This window comes from Bacillus rossius, chromosome 3, assembly GCF_032445375.1.
Source record: "Bacillus rossius redtenbacheri isolate Brsri chromosome 3, Brsri_v3, whole genome shotgun sequence".
Classification (NCBI taxonomy): domain Eukaryota; kingdom Metazoa; phylum Arthropoda; class Insecta; order Phasmatodea; family Bacillidae; genus Bacillus; species Bacillus rossius.
The window spans coordinates 85,610,045-85,630,664 of NC_086332.1; the positions used below are offsets into that span (position 1 = coordinate 85,610,045).

General features: G+C 40.6%; 1 protein-coding gene across 2 annotated transcripts in view; it reads right to left on the reverse strand.

The window, feature by feature from the left end:
• Positions 1–333: 333 nt before the first annotated feature.
• Positions 334–20,620, reverse strand: part of LOC134531002 (homeobox protein six1-like) — a 137,186-nt gene continuing 116,899 nt past the window's right edge. The window contains exons 2-3 of one of the 2 annotated variants that reach the window (XM_063366423.1): positions 9,633–9,762; positions 334–5,239 (exon numbers count right to left, since the gene is read on the reverse strand). In XM_063366423.1, coding sequence (XP_063222493.1) covers positions 5,012–5,239; positions 9,633–9,762 — 358 coding nt within the window. In that variant the 3' untranslated portion in view covers positions 334–5,011. Of the gene's footprint in view, positions 5,243–9,632; positions 9,763–20,620 lie in introns of both variants that reach the window. The other variant, XM_063366422.1, reaches the window with a different exon arrangement.

A 20,620-nucleotide genomic window follows, 5' to 3' on the forward strand; every position in this document is an offset into this window, starting at 1 on the left:
TACGTTTATCTAACCAATTTGCTGATTAGATATGCAATTAATATTTTTTCTCGGTCTAATATGCATTATACTTTAATCGAAATGTAAAAATAACATTATCCATTCACATATAGTTGCCTATCTGTAAAACCTTTAATGGTATAACGAGCGAGCTACCGACAACGCTGATAAGTAAGTGTAATTTAATGTGTCAGCTGTATATAATATTTATTGTAAAAATTTGTCTGTCATGACATAAGAGCAGAAGCGAATTTGCCTGGTTTTTTTCAAGTTATTATTTGCCCTCTAAACAACATTTTTAATGTCTAAAACAATCAGCAGTGTATACAACGACTAACGAAATGCAAAACGCTACCACCAATATTGAAACAGCTTGTCATTATAGATAAACCCCGCAGAACGGAAACCAACTTGTTGAGAAAATGGTTCGGAATAAAAAATATTGGCAATTTCCGTAGAAATCAGACATTATTTTGTGGAAAATCGCATTTGGCTTGCAAAGGTACAGTTTCCCCATGCAATTAACACAGTGATAGCGAAACTAAATTCGTTAAAAAAACTACTCACTTAGCACTAAAGTTTTGTAAAATACTTGACACCATGTTTTAGACTTCGTGGCTTGAGGTTTAGGTCACTTTGCTATTATATTTATTAATACTTAAATGAGTAAATTGTTTAAGCATATGTTGAGATAAAAAAGGATTTTGTATACCCTATATCCTATACTGGCATCTTCAGACTATCATTCCTAGCTTGTTACCACCCTATTTCAGAAAAAAAAAATAGACGCAACTGTTTAAAGGCTTAAATTGACGCTCGGTTTTACATTACTTTTTGGGAGAAAACGGAAGTAAGCACACAAAAAATTATCCTTCAGGGCTTATATTTGAAAAAAAATATTGCAAGCCCACAGTAGCTATTGGGTAAATTACGCTCATAGTTATCCAGCACTGCAGAAAACAAATAATACACGAATGTTGACGGTAAACGTCGCCGTAGTGCTAATGAACGTATAAACGCCAAACCCTACCACACAAAAAATCAATAACGTTAATATAACATGTTTCATCGCATTTTTGTTGTCACTTACGAAACGATTTTATCCGCAGTTCAAAATATGAAATGGCATAGAGTAAAGTAACGCACAGATAACGCTGTTGCTTTGCGAACCATAAAGTCTTTTAACATGAACCTTTCACTGCACTGAAATTTAAAATGTGTCATTGCAAAAATTAACTCTTTGCTTTGGGAGCTAAGCAGGTCGTGTAACAATGTGTACCCTCGGGGTATTCGATTAAAATATTCACAAAGACATCGGCATTCCATTCTCTCCGTATTTCTTAGAAATAAACAAAAGGATTGAGATTCCTGGTTTTCAATATTTATATTACAAGAGTACGCCAACCAACTGTTTAACCAAACAAAATATGTAACTATATACAGCGAATCTAACGAAAACATTCAACTTTAATAATGATAAAATCAGTTTAACATTTCTGAACACCTTTTTAACACAAATTAATCCTTGATCTCAGTACGTTGACTTGCATCAGAATTTAAAAAAGTGTATATTTGCAGCAGAAGAGATAAACCCATTCCAATCTACACGAGGAAGCGATGCCATATTCAAGAACGTTATGTTCACGAAGAAAATTCCAATCTGGAATAAGTTAAACTTCTTCACTGCCGATGCCAGTAGGGTTAAGTTGAGCGTTGACGTCATTACAGGGAGTGTAGGTAACGGAGTTAACGGATATTTGTCGATGACGAAGAATTTAAGTAGAAGGCTGCTGGAAATGGCGGGTGGGGGTGGAGAAAAACGAATAATGTAAATAGTATGACAAAAGCAGATTTTTGGTTAAAATTGTTAACCTCCATTGTGCCATTATTGTGTAGTTTTAATGTTAAAAGGGTTTTTTTAAATATATTTTGAAGAAATATTGGGTAATGTTTCGCACCCAGTTATTTAACACAGTGAGGGGGCAAAAAATACTGTTTCAAACCAATTAATTTGAAAACTCTTAAGACAAAACTTTTTTTTAACCTTACGAGCGAAAAAGAGTAACTTTTATTATGCACTGCTGTGGAATACATAATACTTTTTTTAAGCAAGAAAGTGCTGTAAAGTGTCTGTGTTTATGATTAATGCGGGGATATGGCAAACATACTGTATGTTACACAGAATATATTTTGTCAAATGTTTCCCAACGTGATCCGTATTTTTTAACTAACAAATGTGTGCCACTGTGCTACGGTGCCTCTAGCAAGTCACCTCAACAGCGAGACTCAATGGCATTCACCTGCCACCAAATGAACGCAATCATTCACGAAAACTTGGAAACTCGGGTTCCGATCAAAGGTGAATATTAGACTGTAAGAACTGGGGGGTTCATTTCGCCACAGGTTTGATTCCTGATATTGACTCACAGTTACCTCAAGGACTTTAAGCCGATGAGACCCTCAGCCAAATAAGTACAGTGTAACATGCGTCCTAGTTGATACTTTTCATTTGTCACCAGCGAACGTACAGCCCACACTGGCAGAGGAAAGTGGAAAATGTCTTAAAAGTCATTAAACTCAAGATTTTTTTACGTGATCTAGTAAAACGTATTTTGTAAAAAGCTTCATTCTAAAAACGTTACAACTGTTCAGTTTCCGTAACCAAACGACTAAAATGTGCCACTTTTTTTAGGCGCCTAAAAGCGAATCATGTTGTAGATTATTTCATAGAGATGGAAAAATAGCCGCTAAATTATGCTAATCACAGATATGGTAAAAAAATTCGCTGGTTCCATGACTTATAGGATAGACTACAGTTTAGCATACTCTGATTAATGTCAATAGTTCATTTCTCGCTGACTTACGAGACGTTCAAAAGTGTATTGCATGTGAGTCGGTACTTTATGTAACTGAGGGTCTTTCATTAGGTCAGAGTCCTCAGATAAACTGTGGGCCAACAGCATGAGTCACGTGTTGCAAATACTACTCATCGCATCTATTCACTAGGGACTGCCACAAAATTCCCATCACTTGCACTGAGCTGCACAGGGATCGGTTAGGCATAAACTTTAGACTTTAGAACCTTCCTATCAAAACGGACAATTGGAATGAACTCTGACAACCTGATGCCTCTCTTCAACTACGCACAATTACACGTACATCCTTACCAGTTGCTGTTGGGACAACCAGGTTACCCTTTAAATGTCTTGAAAACAGAATGGAATTTTAACTATCTGGAATGAACTCTAGTTATCAGGGTGTATCGTTGGCTCAGGGTCGTCTAGAGCGTATGAAATAAACTATAACTTATATAAGCTCCAAGCCTTCCTTGATACGAAGCGATTACGTGGAATCCTTGAAAGATACCGTCATTTCTCGTTACATTCGACTAAGAGACTAGACTTCATAGATTTACACAATTTAGAGAACCAGTCAACTGCCATAGCCGCTTCTGAGGTTTCAGATAATACCCAGGTTTGCCTTGGCCATCTTGTACCCTGTCAGGCAAAACACTTATTTATATGACCGACGGGGAAATTTGCTTTAAGTATATCTTATAAAACACGTTCATTTGAGAGATAAGGGAGATAATCACCACCATCCTAAACGTATAAAATAGTTTAAGATTTAAGTCAATTTTCCGTGTTATTAAAGTGTCTTGCCAGGGAATGGAATTAAGCTTGTACGTGCTTGAGGACTGATGTAAGACACTTGTCTTAAAGTCGCCTGCGTGAAACAATCTGCCGTTTACTTCCGACGGTAGCATTGCCTGTTGCTAACATGATACTAAAGCAACACAAAGAAACTCGGGAAGGTATTTTTATGCCTTACTAAGCAAAAACATTTCAAGAATAATAAAATATTTGTATTATAACTAAAAATTAAAAAAAAAAAAAAACAAATTAGATATTGGGACGTAATTCCCTTGAGAAGAGATATACAGAAACCGAAGGAAACAATATTAGTTTCAAAGGATTTTTTAAAATTAAATAACTTTTTTTTTAGTTTAATACTGGAAATTTGCCTTCGTTTAGGCAGACATCAAACATTCAGATATTTAGAAAGCCCATATTATAGAGTCATAGTTAAAGTTAGAGAACAAAAAATTCGCAGGTTCATTTTGTGATAGGCTAGAATCCAAATACATTTGCCTTTTTGCTGCTTCAGTGATTGGGCCACAGTTTATATGAAGGACACTAGGCCAATGAAAAAACTTTCAACAAAAAATATCGTTTCGCGAGCATTCCAGTTATGATGTCATGAGTCAGTAAGCCAATGGGCAGAGGTAACTAGCCCGAGTGCATAGAGGATCATATAGGTAATTGAAATCACGAATTGTTTCCGGTCTCTAGTTATAGTCGTTCCCAAACAACAATAAATAACAAATTCCAATGACTTCACATGTGAAACCATTTGCTTTAAATATGCTTTAGCGAAGCAAAAATTTGAAAAGTCAAACGATGGGAAACTGCTGTGGCCTAAAAATAACTGTTGAAACCAAGATGGCGTCTTTCGGTTCGTATCTCTCCTAACCATAGATTAGGGAAACATACAGATGGAGCATAATGTCCGATTCCCGATGAGGGGGGTGAAGCCAAAAGTTGAGGGGATTTCCATGTACTACACGTACCAGTATGGCGGTCGTTTGTTTACATTTGTATCAGCTGTAACTGTATTGGAAGTTAAATTGGAGACAAAATTCAACTCATATCAATACACTTGTTAGTAAAAGCAGACTATAACAGCTCATACAATTATGAACGAACGTCCGCCATACAGGTATGTGAAATAAGAAAGACAAGGAGGAATAAACGGCCTCATGTCTGACGGGTGATGCTCCACTTGTATACTTCCCTAATGTGTGCTCCTCACAAGGTACGAGCCACCTACAGGCGTGACGTGGCAGGCGAGGTGCGAGGTCTCTACTAGCAACAACAGAGCCGTGTGTCCGCAGGTCGGGTCCACGCGCTAGACGGGCTCACTGGCCGTACCCGTAGCCCGACACCCACTGTCACAAGCTGTGGTAGTCGTGCAGCAGCGCCGCGTCGTGGTGGTGCGCCGGGTGGTGGTGGTGCGCCGGGTGGTGCGGGTGGTGCGGGTGGTGGTGCTCGCCGCCCGGGGGCCGGGAGGCGGCCGCCCCCAGCTGGTAGGCGGCCAGCGTCGCCGTCGCCTGCAGGCTCGCCACGCTGGGCTTCAGCTCGCCCGCGAACACGGCGTCCGCGGCGGCGTGGCGGGGCTGCTCCTGGGGGCAGGCCACGCGCACTCCAGCTACAGCAGCTTTACTACAGCAGATGCAACAGCTACAACAGCTACAGCAGCTGTAACAGCTGTAATAGCTACAACTGTAGCTGTTGTAGCAGCTACAACAGCTGCAATAGGTAGGTACAACAACTAAAGCAACCACAACAGCTGCTGCAACAGCTACAGCAGTTGCAATAGCTACAGAAGCTGCAACAGCTACAGCAGCTGCAATAGTTCCAACTGCTACAACAGCTGCAACTGCTACAGCAGTTTAATAGCTGCAACAGCTACAACCAGGGCCGTCGAGAGGTGAGGTCATGAGGAGGGGGGGAGAGGGGCTAAATTCCCCCGGACCGAGCCACCAGGAAAAGGGGGGGGGGGGGGGGCTGTTACATTTCAAGACTTTTAAATGCCTCACCGCATACCGTCCATACGTCATCTCACACTTCACCTACGCATGCCAAGTTTAAGTCCATTCGTCTCCCTTCAACCTCCGCACAATCAAGCAATCATACTTCCTTCGCACCAGACTGTTACTAGGACTACCCTACACAACCCTAAGACAAAACGAACCTGGAGAGGACTGGATTACCCCACTCTGTAAAACCATCGGCAAATCCATGCGACGGTGCCGAAAGAGCGCAAAGCCACATATCCGACGGCTCAGTGAACCACTACCTGAAACCACACACCCAAGACGACCGCTCTTCAGCACAGACCACGACAACTACGATGACATGACGACATCCTGGAGGGTGAGGAGGGCGATCACCACTTGTGCCGGTAGCTGCGGGACCATCACAGACTTCGCCGTCAAACAACACCGCCATCGTCGAAACCTCTGTGGAGCCCACATCAGCTGCACAGCGCCGCCATCGCAGCCCCAGAAAACCAACACCACCACAGCAAGCAGCTGATCATCAGGAACCTTTGGCTGGAGATGCTCCGACCATTGTACAAACGTATACTTCGTCGCCTGAGAATTGGAGTGTTCTATGTCCATTGAAGTAGGAACTGAGATATAAGCATTTGAAAGTTCAAATAACTATGAATAGCATGACATAGAACAAAATAATATTGGTCTTAAATTAAGAACAAACATTTATATGTACGTAGACGTGTGTGGATATAGTACAAATGAATACTAATATTAATTTCGTGTCCATAGCATAAAAAACCTAAAAAGTGGACATAGAACTCTCCAATACTCAGGCGGCAACTTGTCACCATGCAGCCCTTGTGGCCTTGTACATAGTGTAGTACATGTTCCATGTAATCCTTATTAATAAAGATAAATTTCTGGATGGGGAACCCGAATGATTACTCCAATTACAATTATATATTTAAAAAAATGCTTAAATCTACCATGATGGAAAGACGAAAAATACATGTCCGGATACCTTAAATTATGTGATATGCTCATATCACGTTTACATTCGAGACAAAGGTAACATTACACGAGCAATAATATGCCTGGAAAAAAGTTATGGATAACAGACAACAAAGATACAAAAAATATATACATACAGGAATTTTTGTTTCATCTTAAATGAGGAAGCATGTTTATAGCTTGGCGGCAGAATGTAAAAAAAAAAAACCCTGATAAGGTAATGAAAAAATATGTTAGCCACGACAGGTGGATGCATACAAGGAAGATGTTATTTCAAGATAAGGAGCAGGACAGCTTATGTTGCACCTAAAAAAAAAAACCTAAAATTAAAAAAACTGACTGATCTAGGAACATTACGCACTGAATCAAGACTTGCACAGCATTAAATTATGATTCTATTATTGAAAGCGTGAAAAACTAACTATAAGTGTTGATTAGTTTTTGAGTTGTTCGATACTAAGTATGTTTTATACATTAAGTTGTTCAGTATTACGTACATTTTTTAGGTTTTAAAAAGAAAGAAAAAAACGTGTTTTATTTTTTAAAAGGTATAAAGGAGAAAAAAAAATTATGTTTCATTGAAAGAAACATTTAAACTCTTTTTCTTAAATTGCTGTTAAAATCACTTAGTTACCTCTTTATACAACATTATAATCTCTTAATGGTCTGCCTTCATTTAATTTTTTTATTAGTGTCTGGTTTGATTAGTTGAGTATTCAGTAACACGGAGTGGGCCCGACGCAATTATTTGCTCCCGGGCCTTAATTTCTCTAGAAGGCCCTGGCTACAACAGCTACAAGAGATGCGTGGCGACAAGGAGGAGGAAGGGATGGGAAAGGAAGGGTAAAGAAGAAGAGGGGATGTGAAGGGGAAGGGACGATTGACAAGGGGGGAAGGGACGGCTGACAAGGGGAGAAGGGGAGGGAGTTCACACCCTGGCTGGCCGCCAGCCGCCCAGAACAACACGAACTCGTCTCTTGAGGTCTGAGCGGCTGCCAAGCAGACATCACTGCACACACTATCGTGCTATCCAGTCAAGCCGAGCACTTGAATTTTCGCCAACTGTTTTCTTTCTACACGAAGCGATCAAATTCGGAACTGACTGTTGGAGCTACGGTCAATTCAGTGTTGTGTCCGTTATAAAGTTAGCACTTATTACGGTTAAGAATTGTTTAGAAAAACAAACCGTAGCAATATAATTGTTTTTAACAGCTAGAAAGGAAATTCTATGGATGATAGTATAAATGTCATCATAAAGCGAAAAAGTTTACACAAAGACGTTAACAACACATCAACAAGTAATTAGCGTTAAATTGCAGTGCAACAAAAAAAAGTTTTTCCTTTCCAAAATGGAGGGTCGTTCTCATTTTGACTTCATTTATTAACATTGAAATTATTCGACACGCCCACTCCCTACTTCTTACCGCCATGGTCAAAACAGGTGTTAGACAAGATAATATGTTAGTTGTATTTGCGGTTCTTGGTGTAACAGTAGTGACTGTCAATAATCCATTCGAAATCATTTAGATTTGGTTCTTTGCAGCTAGATTAGAATGCGTTGACACCAAACTACCAGAGACTTCGTGACGCTGTTGGTTGAAATCCTCGAAATAATTTCATTTATAATCATAGCCCTATATTTGCTGATACTTCCTACTGTGTTAGCGTCGAAAGGACTAGGATATACTTTCACAGCTAGTTTATCACTGTATGCAGTCTTTGGTTATGGCTGCATCAGTAAAAAAAGAAAGCATCTTGACTATATTCAGAATCAGCGGTTGTCTTACTTAAGCGATAGTCAACATATACTAGTTTACCGTTACTTCAGTATGTATTCAGTAGGTTCAGAAAATCACGTTTCATGTTATGAATCTCAAAGTTTCAGGCAGTCGCTTGTTAATTCGTACGAAGGTATTATTATTCGGTGCACGTCTGTTGCGAAAGTTCCTTTGATAAAAGCGCACTGCTTCTGTGCAATTAATCTCGCCTCACCGTACACCATTGGCGTATCACGTAGGGGCTGGAATTTTTCGCGAAAAGCTCTAACGCCTATTAGATTGCAACAAGGTACAACCGCACCTGTGGTTTCTTCCTTATGATTGACGACAGTCTGCGAGAGAAGTCGTTGCCTTGTTTGGCCGAGCCATTCAGGACGAACTTGCTTCCGCTCTGAATTAATGTGATTGGTGTTGTTACAGTGGACATGGAACTGAAATAAACTCACCCAACCACGAAACATAAACGATGTTACAGTGTTTTAACTCTCAGCTAGTCGCGGAATCTTTTAGAGAAAGATAAATGCCCCTACGTATCAGCCATTTCTGCGAATTTTAAGTCTGCATGCACCGCACTCATTAAACCGTCAACACTGACCGCCCAAAAGCCAAACGTTCGAACACTGGTTGTCAATGAGCACGGCACAAACTCCCAAACTCTAACAAACGCCTGCACTCGACTCGTCGCCTGCTTCCCGCGAGGTGTTTCGACGATCGAGTCGTCGTCCTCTTTAAGCCAATGAAATCGCGCCTGCATCGCGCGAAATTCAAAATTACGCGCTAAACTTTTGCAGGGCTGAGTTTCCGCGGCATTTGTGTTTTCCGTTACCCATCAAGTTTACGCCCATAAATATTTTCTTAAACCCCCCATAGCTGAGTCTAGACTGGTAGTGAAATGTGTACAGAATGGTAGGGTCTGTGAAAATGGGCGTAGATCCAGGAGGGGGGGGGGAGGATCCCCCCCCCCACCCGGGATTAAGAAGCCCTGCTTGCGCTTGCAAAATGCGTGGCTGTGAAACTTTTTTTATGTCTTATGGAAAAACTTTGTGTATATTTTAAAGTTGTCAGCTCATGGGATGCACGTAGGCCTAGATGCGCGCAGTGCGGTCGTCCGCAGACGACGTGCCGGTTATCCCCGGGCCGCGGTGGGCGGGTGACGGCGGGAGACGGCGGGAGACGGCGGGAGACGGCGGGAGACGGCGGGAGACGGCGGGCGAGGCACCGACCTGCGCGAGGAGGCCGTGCGAGTCCAGGCTGCCAGGCTTGTGGTCGCCGTCCACCGAGTCGGAGCTGGAGTCCAGGGCCGAGCTGGGCCCCGCCGCCGCCTTGTCCTCCCCCGCGGAGCTGCGCCCCGTCCTGCGACACACCCACTCAGCATCACTCGCTGCTTGCCACTGGCCTCCGGTAAACAAGGCGTCCAGTCTCAATGGTATCTCACAGCTAGAGACCTGTAAAATTCGCGGATTCATTTCGCGATAGGATAGAGTACAAATACGTTTGACATAGTTTTGCTTCAGTGATTGGGCCACAGTTTATCTGAAGGACTCTGGGCCAATGAAAAATCTCTTTAACAGAAGAATTAGCGAATCACGATCATTCCAGTCAACAGGTGTTACGAGTCGGTAACCAATCAGCAGATGTGATTTGGTCGAGTGCATAGAAGATCATGGAGTCTATCTTTTAGGGATTTGAAATCGCGAATTTTACAGGTCTCTACTTATAGCTAGAGACTCGGAAAATTCGCGGGTTCATTTCGTGTTATGCTAAAATTCAAGTAATTACACCTTAGTGCTTGCTTCTGTCATTGGGTTCACTGTTAATCTGGAGGACTGAGGGCCAATTAGAGACCCTCACTCATAGAAGTGTCGAATCACACAGGCCACACAGTCGAGAAACGACGACTCACAAGTCAGCAGCCAATCAACAGTTGGCATTTGCCCGAGTGCGTAGAGGATATTGGAAGTCTATCCTGGAGGTCATTGAACCCGCGAATTTTCCGGGTCTCTACTTATAGCAGTTTAATATAGATATTAACAAGGGTAAACTAACCTAGGTTATTTTACAAGTGTTCGAATTGTGCAGATTTAACTGCACATCCATCCTCAAGTTCAATTCTTACCCACACTTTGGTTAACACGTCCGAAGTTACGGAAGCAACAGCCTCTTCAATTATGTGTCTCAACTCTGTCACATCATTAGGTAACGGCGCAACGTAGACACGATCTTTTTATAAAGCCCTGAAGGAAAAAATCGCATGGCGTCATGTCAGGTAAAAGTAGAGGCCAGCGAAAAAGAGCTATATCGTCTCGACCAAAACGGCCAATCAAACGGTCAGGGACTTCGACTTTCGACCACTCTCATACAAAGAAATTCCAATGGGGAGGGACTCAATCCTGTTGCCAAAAAAAAAGAGTTTTCAGGTTCGCCCTCTAATAATTGGGGAAAGAGCAATTCTTTCCCCCTGCAAGCGAGAAAACAATCAGTAAGCACGAGCTTATCTAAAACTGTTTTGAGTTCTCTTAAATCGTGACCTTGAACCATCACTACAACGCTTACAGTTGATATATACTATTAAATTTTATAACTTGGACATTCTTTTATGGACATAATGTATTTGCTAATTGTGAAATTTAAATTTTTTTACAAGTATAAATTTAACTCACAATAATTTTAATTACATAAAAAAATAAATGTTCAGTGATTACTTCATATTTATGGAAACATAATCTCATCACACATAAAATGTTTTCGTACGACATTCATATTAATATTATTTTAGTAATTTAACTTTTATAAACTTTTTAATCACACCTATGCTCTTCGCCAGTTTAAAGAATCGATGAGACCAAAACGGATGTCATTTCCGTTTTCGCTAGGCACTATTTAGATTGGCCGAATGCACCCAATATCCGACATGTTTTAGAACCTGTCCTAATGAAAAAATATTTGATGGAAACTCAACTAATCCAACTTGTCAAACAAACATGGCTGCGCTAGTGATGTTTCGGTGACGTCATAACCCACCAACTTTATTTAACATAACATACTGGAAGGTGTTGGAAGCGATAATTTGACAGTGCAGTGTGACAGGGCCTTTACTGGCACTGACTCTTGTCGGCGATAGACGCTCGTTCCGCGCTCAACTCAGCCAATTGGGGGGGAGGGGGGAGGGGGACGCAATCTGCAATACAGAATGTTCCTAAAATAAACCAACCACCTTAAGGCCCCCGCACACCCGGGCACACGCGCGGTGCTCAGAGCTTCAGGAAAAATAACACAAATCAAAACTACTCTAGACCTACAAGTAGGGTTTGTTTACGAAAAGCATTTAAGAATTCGTTGAGGGCCGAAAAGTTTTAAGTTTAAGTCAAGGATTAAGTTTTCAAACTGTATTTTTAGAAGAGCTAAAATAGCTGATAGGCGTGTTTTCAGGATAAATTTAGGGGTAAAACAACCGGTACAGATTCTTGAAAGCACTTAAGGGACTTGCATTACACCTTTACCTTCATTTATATGCCCTATAAGGTTAGGTCACCGCTCACATTTCACGGTTGTCCTATGGACGCTATTGTTGAGAGCCTTGCGCTTAGAGGCGGTAACGCACTAGAAGCACCAGCGAGCGACACACGTATTATCCCGCTTCACGAACACACACACACCCCTGAAGAGGCGGGGCACCTTTACAATAATATTAATAATACCTCTTCCATAACCGTAATAGTAAGATTATGTTACACTTGATTGCTGACTATCTTAACGCAAAACACATTTTCCGCGATTTCAGTGGCGTAGCTAGGTGACTGGCGCCCCTCGCCAGACTTGAAAATGGCGCCCCCTCTTGGATTAAAACAGGGGGGGGGGGGAGAGCGTCAGTAACCGCGAAACCGTCGCCCCCCCCCCCCCCCCACCGGCGCCACTGGCGGAGGCCATCCCTGCCACCCGCCTGCTATGCCACTGCCGCGATAAACCATCATTTCTAATAATCAGAGTGTATAACAGTATGCATTTCAGCCTCTCCTTCCAAATGATATCGTGAAATGAACACGTCCCTAATTAAAAGTCGAAAATAATTTTTCAAATGGATTGTGTTGTAATTTCATGCGTAGCTATCGAAGTCAAAACTTGATTTTTTAGTATGGATGTTACTAAAAATAGAAACAAAACTTAAACATTTTAACGTGAACTACGATCATTCGCTGACTATTTTTTTTTAAAACTGTTTTGAATTTATTACGAACTTTTAATAATGTGCATAAATACTTAACTAAGTAGCCTAAGCGTGATTCATATTTACGCCTTGGTACATTTTTTTACCAAACGAATTAAAAGTATCTTTAAATTTATCATAATTAAAACTCGTCACTATTATTGTTTCAAATCAGTGTGAGCTTCGGCTTGAATGTTTGCACAACACAATATTCCAGAAAATAGTGATTTATGTTGGTGACAAAGCATAAATCAAAAAACACGCCTTATCTTATTTTTTTGGTTGTTTTTGTTGCAGTCAAATTGTAAAATGTCCACTAATGTAAGAACGTTAGATGAAAATATAAACGAACAAGAGAAATGGTATCCAACGCCGTATGAAATGTAGTTCATAGTACAAACTTTCGTCAGCATTTCAACTAAATACAAAAATACGTGAGGGATTTTGTAAGAGGGTAGGTAGGTAGGAAATGTTGGATACTGGTTTCTTGAAAATGTTTCATGTACAGTACAAAAAATGGTTGCTAATAAGCAGGACCCAGTAAACAATGAACACGATAATCAATGATTTATATATATATATATATCAATAAAACAAGTTTATATTTTGTATATATTTCTGAAGAAAAAATAGTTAACACAGATCCAACAAGTTACAGGTTTTGCATTGTATTGCACTGTCAACATTTGATTTTGCAGTAGCTTGTGCTAAAGCAACACTCAAATACAAAGCTCCTTGTGCATATCTACACGGGAACAATCCGAAAATGGTGTTGTGAGACAACATTCCGTTTAACCTTTTTGCAAACATTCCGCTTCTAAAGCCTAAATTACATTTTGCGCAAGGCCAGTATCGAACTAATGACTGTTATTAATCAAATAACAATGCATTTTTAATAAATACAGTAGAGTCTCGCTAATCCGGACTTGTCCGGACTGGACCCTGTCCGGATCACCAAAAGTCCGGATTAACCGTAATCAACTTTAAAATGTATCAAAAACAAGTGTTATAGGCTAAAGAAAAAATCTTTATGCTTAAAAATCAACTGTGTTTTATTATAAAGTACTTAAAAAACTAAGTACATATATGTAACTTATGAATAACACAATACATTAAATTTAAAATTAATTTACATTTAATTTTTCGTTGAGTTTGAGCGCGAACGCTTGTAATGTTACGCCCGACAGCGGAACGCCTTGTTCACGTTGTTGGCAAAACCAAATGTACAAAGCCTCGTCTAAAGTTTCATTTTTTTTAACGTGCTTCTTTTACCCAGACTGTCCTTACTCACCATTTTGGCACAAAAATCTTCAATTTCTTCCCGATTTTTTTTCCAATTAGAAACAGTTTGTTTTCCCGCTCCTAAATCTTGCGCGATTCTAGTTAATGATTCACCCGCATCAATACGAAATAAGACTTGGTGTTTTTGCTCCATTGTTACAGTCACTTTCTTACGTTTAGTAGCCATTACGTTGCTCTTAATAAGTGCACACAATACAACACTCGCACTGAATAAAAATAACTGTCACGGGCACCTATCACCAGCACGAGTAACCATCGACTGAAGGGAACAAAATAAAACAACTCGCAGATATAGAGTGAGTCACTTCTTGGAAAACAGACGATGAGCAGAAAACTAGCGGTAAGACTCCCGGCAACTGAGGGCAAGAGGACTTTCTCTTAGAAATGTATTTTCTTATTTTCTTTTGTCACAACATTCTTTTTCTTCATTTTTTTTAGATCCGTCCGGACTAACCGGACGTCCGGACTAGCGGGGTCCGGATTAACGAGACTCTACTAAGTGATTTACAAATTTGTTGGAATTTTTTTTAAGTATTTTAATTCTTAATATTTACACGAGCAGAAAAGTATTCCGGAAAATTGATTTCTAGTTTCACTAAATTATTTAAATTTTTATTTTGTTCCGAATTTTCGATTGATTTATTTTTTATATTTTCAATATGGTGACCAGATAGCCGACAACATGGCGGTCGGTAAGGTGTCCGTTGATCTGGTGACTGACACCAGCGCGCTATAGCGGATAAGTGAACACTAGCGTAATTCACGAGACGAAATATACGGCAGTATGGCCATCATGTCACGACTACGATAGTTAGTACATATGTGTTTACATGTCTTGATAATATGGTGGGAACTTAGTCCGCTCGTGGTCATAGTAAAGGAAGGATGTGTTGTTATTTATTTACAAATGCATTCATTCGATTGTAACAAATTTGGAAGTATTAAATGTAAGTTCTGTTAAAATATTAATTAGATTTTTTGTTATTTTATATTAAATAAGTTATTAATTCGTTGGGTTCGCACAAAGTTCTCCGAAGTCAAAGATGTAAACCAGGTTTTATTTTTTTAATTCTTTATAAATTTAATAATATTAGTAAAGTAATAATAAACATTTAAAAAATCCCAGATTGCATTCAAAACAGCGGCCTATAAAATTTTCAAAATTTAAATGTCAGAATTAAATTTATTTTTATCATTCTAGATGCGGATCCATGATGACTGCCAAGATTTAAGTCACACAAGTCAGCGGCTGTGACATCTTTCAGCATGACGGGTGGCTCCACACAGCCGGACGCAGTTGGCAGTGGTTACAAAACTTCTTAGAAATCTATAAGTTAAAGTTTCATTTCAGTGAGCGTCTTTAATTCACTGTTAAGGCATGTAAATAGGTTCTGTGTCAAAACACTGTTTTACTTTATCTATAAATTTTGAACAATGACTCGCTATTGTGAGTAAGGTACGTAAACGAACGCACGTGGCAATGCTTACATCAGCTCTACTAACCCGTTCTGCTGACAAAACATAAGGGCATGTGTTTAACCCGTGCGCAGAACACAATAATACATGTTTGTAGTTCATTACACTTAATACGGAGACCTCGTAATCCATTTTTAAGTGGTTTTTATAAATGAAAATGAATTTAAATATAAAACCTATTGTCCTAATGAAATATCAGTTAGTGAATATGTAACACAAGCTATACATATAAATTGAATTTTGAAAAGGATGGCCGTCAAAAGACCAATCCAAACACGCTGAGATCAGCTGTGATGCATTGTATGGGCGTAGCTTCCGAGGGGGCAGGGGGCGTCACCCCCTCCAGGTCCGCCCCCCTGGAATTAAGAAGGCTCTCGCTGATAGGACCCGCTTGCGCTTGCAAATCATAACTGTGAAACGGGATTGATAAACTTAAACATCAAAAATATGTTTCATGGGAAACTTTTTGTATGTTTTATTTTGAAGTTTTCGGCTTATCATATGGGCAGTATAAAACATACAAGCACCCTATCCAGAATAACTTGCGTCGTTTAAAACCCACGCGCCAAATCCTCGGACCGCACCCCCCCCCCCCCCCCCCAAATCCTATTCCAAATCAAAGATTAGCGCCACTGCTCTCTGTATCACTACTAATATTATAAATGAGAAAGTGTGTTTGTTTGTTTGGCCTTCTTTTACGCAGCAACTGAGCAACTGATCGACATGATTTTTTTTTGCATATAGATATTTTCTGGTCCGGAGAGTTACTTAGACTACAAGCAATTATGAAATTCCATCCCTAAGGGAGCTTTGTAATAGAAAATCATTAGGAGGTAGGTCACAGCCACACACAACAGTGAGTTTGTATCCTTTCTCTATGTCCGCCACACGGCCATATAGTAAGGACTGGAAACTTCCTATCCTTCTCCTTTGCGAAACCCATTGAAAGCTCGCGGATGCTAGCGAAATAAAAAAAAACCCAAATAACAGTTTAGTTGAAAACTTCTTCATTAGATGGCGTTGCCTTGAATTTGTAACGCGCCATCGTTTGGTGCGTCCGTTACGTCTTGTCTATGGGGTTACCTGCCTTCCCACGAAATGAAGCTGAAGACTAGCGTCCCAATTTTGCTGATGATGCCCTGAGATTGTGCAATCAATAGGACTTTAAAATAGAAATATCCCGTTTTTTTTTTTTTTTTTTCAATAGTTATGTCCTACAGACTTGGAACTCAGCAGTGGTGTTCCTTGGATCATGAAGTGCTCGGCCCGGGTACTTCGGCTAGAGACAGGCTACCGCGGAGGTAGACCACCGCGTGCGAGGACCGGCGGAAGCTGAGGCGGACTGTACACCACCCCTCCTCCCGGGCTGTTGCGGAGTTTGCTCTTGGGTAACCCGACACCGCCTCCCATTACCCCCGCGCGGCCCGGCCCGCCCTGTCTGCCCCCCCACCCTGCTCCGGGCCGCGCTAGGCCCTTTGTTTCCGCGCGAGTCCCGGCCGCATCCGCCCCTGCGCAGCCCTAGCGCGCCCCTGCGCAGCCCTAGCGCGCACCGCGCCGCACCGCGGCACTCGCACGAACAGACGCCATGTTGCTTCCACGACTCCCCGCGCCGTGAACACATTTTTTAAAAGCTTTAATGCTGGAAATTTGACTCGTTACGGCCTCAGATCACTTTAAATTGTATAGAAAATTAACGCAGAATTATTACTGCTGCAGTCATTCAAAAAAATTAATTACCAAATGCCAATGGCTAGGTACATGGGATTAACTGTAGCAGCTAGTCATTATATTATTCAGGCATTCCATTGAATTATATAATCAACTTTACGAAATATACTTTTGAAAAAAAAATAGTCAAGGCCTTAAACCTGTGGCATCCTTCGGTTTTATTTATCCCTCTCCCTTATGCCTGTAGTGCATTCCAGCTTCTCCGGAGACTTTAGGATGCATTGTTTTCTAAGCGGAATTTGAGATAAAATATAAAATTCTTGTTTTAGTTAAATTTCAGTTCTATTTTATGAATTTCGACCAAAATGACTATCAGCGGACCATTCCACAACCCATCCTAATTGGATTATTCACATTTAAGAAGTTTTCCATGCTGAAGCTTTTGTATTTTTTTTTGTTCCAGTTTGTATGAGTAAAATATTTCATAAACGAGATCGTAGAAAATGTTTTGTGTGCGTTACTCAGATGCAGAAATCTAGAAAAAAAAGTATTTTCTAGTGAGTGGCCTCAACGCAATAAGGTAAGGCCAACATTCTAGTAATAAATATGTACTTGACTTTTTGAAAAATACCGTGATACAGTGAAAGGCTTATGATTGTATTATTTGTTCCTGTAAATCGGTCAGAATATCAGAAAATTCAAACAACTGTCACTTCTACAATTTGTTTGTAGTTTTCTTGACACCCCACAAGATACGCTAGCCAATAGAAAATTATCAGACGAATCACATTCAAAGAGTCAAGAGTAGAAATAGACTTTCGAAAGCACAGTTGCCAATAAACAAGGCTGATTAAAAAAAAAACACCTTAAGTCTGACAGTTCGTTGAACCCGCAAAATTTTAAGGCGTGCGTTTAAACCACGCCGCACCAAAACATAAATAATATTTCAAAAATTACTTCAAAAGTTGTCATATTGAGCTGCAGTATAGGTATTTCATAATTTATGTCACTATAGTTTAAAAATCACAAATCCCCACCCTTTTTTATCTTACATGATAAAACAAATATAATTTCCTTCAATCAGTAACAATAGTATGAATGAAACATCTCAGATGGATTTTATTCGTTTTCCTCAAAAATATCTATCAATAATCACTCAAATAAATACAAATCTGGCGATTATCCGTGTACACCTAAGTCTACCAACGCTGGTTGAGCAATGTTAGGAGTTGCGTCATTTTTGAGCACGTTAGGTTAGGTAAGGTAAGTTAGTTAAGGTATCAACGAAACTGAAGAAATAATCATTTGGTATTTTTTTCTAACATTACCCAATAAGCGTTGGATAGACCTAAATTTACACGGGTAATCACCGAATTCAAATTTATTTTAGGTTATTATTCGAAATTTACCCAACAAACTTAGATAACGCTAAGTCAAACTGGGTAAACCTAAGTTTACTTTTTCTTAGAGCATTACCCGTAACAAACAAGTGTTCAGTGATTTAGTATTCAGTGATTATTTTCGTTCAAATAAAATAACGGTAGAAACTATAGCGCGCCATTATGGCTTCATCGTGGCGCATGGCCACATGACCACGAGAATCCCGTCAGGGTGTGCGCGCGGGACCCCGAACAGGCGCGCGGGACCGCGAACAGGCGCGCGGGACCGCGAACAGGCGCGCGGGACCGCGAACAGGCGCGCGGGACCGCGAACAGGCGCGCGGGACCGCGAACAGGCGCGCGGGACCCCGAACAGGCGCGCGGGACCGCGAACAGGCGCGCGGGACCCCGAACAGGCGCGCGGGACCGCGAACAGGCGCGCGGGACCGCGAACAGGCGCGCGGGACCGCGAACAGGCGCGCGGGACCGCGAACAGGCGCGCGGGACCGCGAACAGGCGCGCGGGACCGCGAACAGGCGCGCGGGACCCCGAACAGGCCCGCGGGACTGCGAACAGGCCCGCGGGACGCCGCATAAACCGGTGTGGGTTCTTGTTATGAGGGCGGCCCCAACCACCCCACGCCAACATCTTACACACACCTAAGTTACATGTCCATGTGTAACATCTTAGCTTCCCGCATTTGGTAGGAGTAATTCCGTGAATTAAACGGAAGTCGCATTTAACGGAAATGTGCAACCACGGTGCTGCCATCTGTGACGGATGTCGCGAACCAAAGTTCACAATACCCAAGAAAACTCCGTAGTTTTAGTTAGTTGTAAAGCACTGAGGCGCCCGTTGAAAAATTATGAATACAACAAAAACTTTACTTTAATATACATGAAATATTTATTAAAAATTCAATATATTTTAATATTGTGCACATGTAAATTATTTCTGATATATTTTGCTATATATAATTATGAAAAAAATATATTTAACAAAACATTGTTTTTAATAAAGATCCTCTTGAAAAACCACATTGAGTTTTGTCTCTGGTCATTCAATAATCTTCCTTGCTATGGATTCAATTCAATATACACCAGGATGGCAACCATATTGGCAGTGCAATTCGTATGGAGGTGCTCAATTTAATATAGTTCGCAACAACATTAACATGCTGCAATTAAAATGTGCCTTAGCATCTATTCGCGATCAATTTAATCATATTAGCGCTGGAAAATTGACACAATAGTGGTTGGTAGATTCGGTAGATATATTTGCAAGTGGAGGCCAACAACCTGAATTATATTAAATGGACATAAGCAGCCAAAACGTGGCAAACGTTCCTACGGCTCGCTACTTATCACTGATAAATGCTGAAAATATCGGCCTCGTCAAAATATTGCACTATGCCACCACGCATATTTTCTTTGCTCCACGGACTCGACAAGCAATGCTAGGAGGAACAGGTCAGCAAAGAGCAATGGAAATTTTACACTGTAAGCGCGTGAAAACAGAATTCAATCAGTGTTACAGAGTCAGTCAGTGAATCAGTTATGAGCGAATTTACTTTATATATTAACTATTTAATGAATTTTAACGATATGAGCAGTATTTTAAGAAAATTCATTGCCGAAAATCAGGTCCAAAGTCAGTGTTTAGTATTTTTTTCAAGTCTTTTTCGCTTTTATCGGAGTCGTTTCAAAACACAGTTTAACCTTTCGCTCTGCAAATCGTCTGTTTCTATAGTCGACGCAGCTTCTCCGGCAACGAATTCTAGCGGCGGGTGCGGAAACTACGTGTGATTCTCGTCTTAAAATGTAGTTAAAAACACTATTTGCGTATTTTATCACGCCCGGCATTATTTTAAAGAAATTTACGTTAAATTTCGTGTCCAAGTTTGGTATTATAAGTGTATTTGCAATACGAGAACAAATGAGTTTGCTCATTACCGAGATGAGATGTTACATATCTCTGACGAGTACTGAAAGACAAGCTCATATTCTTATTTTTATTTTAATCCATTAAAGTACAGTTTCTTTGTCGCTGCCAGTAACAACTAAATACACAACACGCATAACACAGCCAGCTAGACACCCTGTCAAGTTGGCAGCAAATAAAGCAAAGTATTTTCCAAGGGCGTTATCAAGCTTAAAATGGAAATTTAGAAGGGGAGGATGCC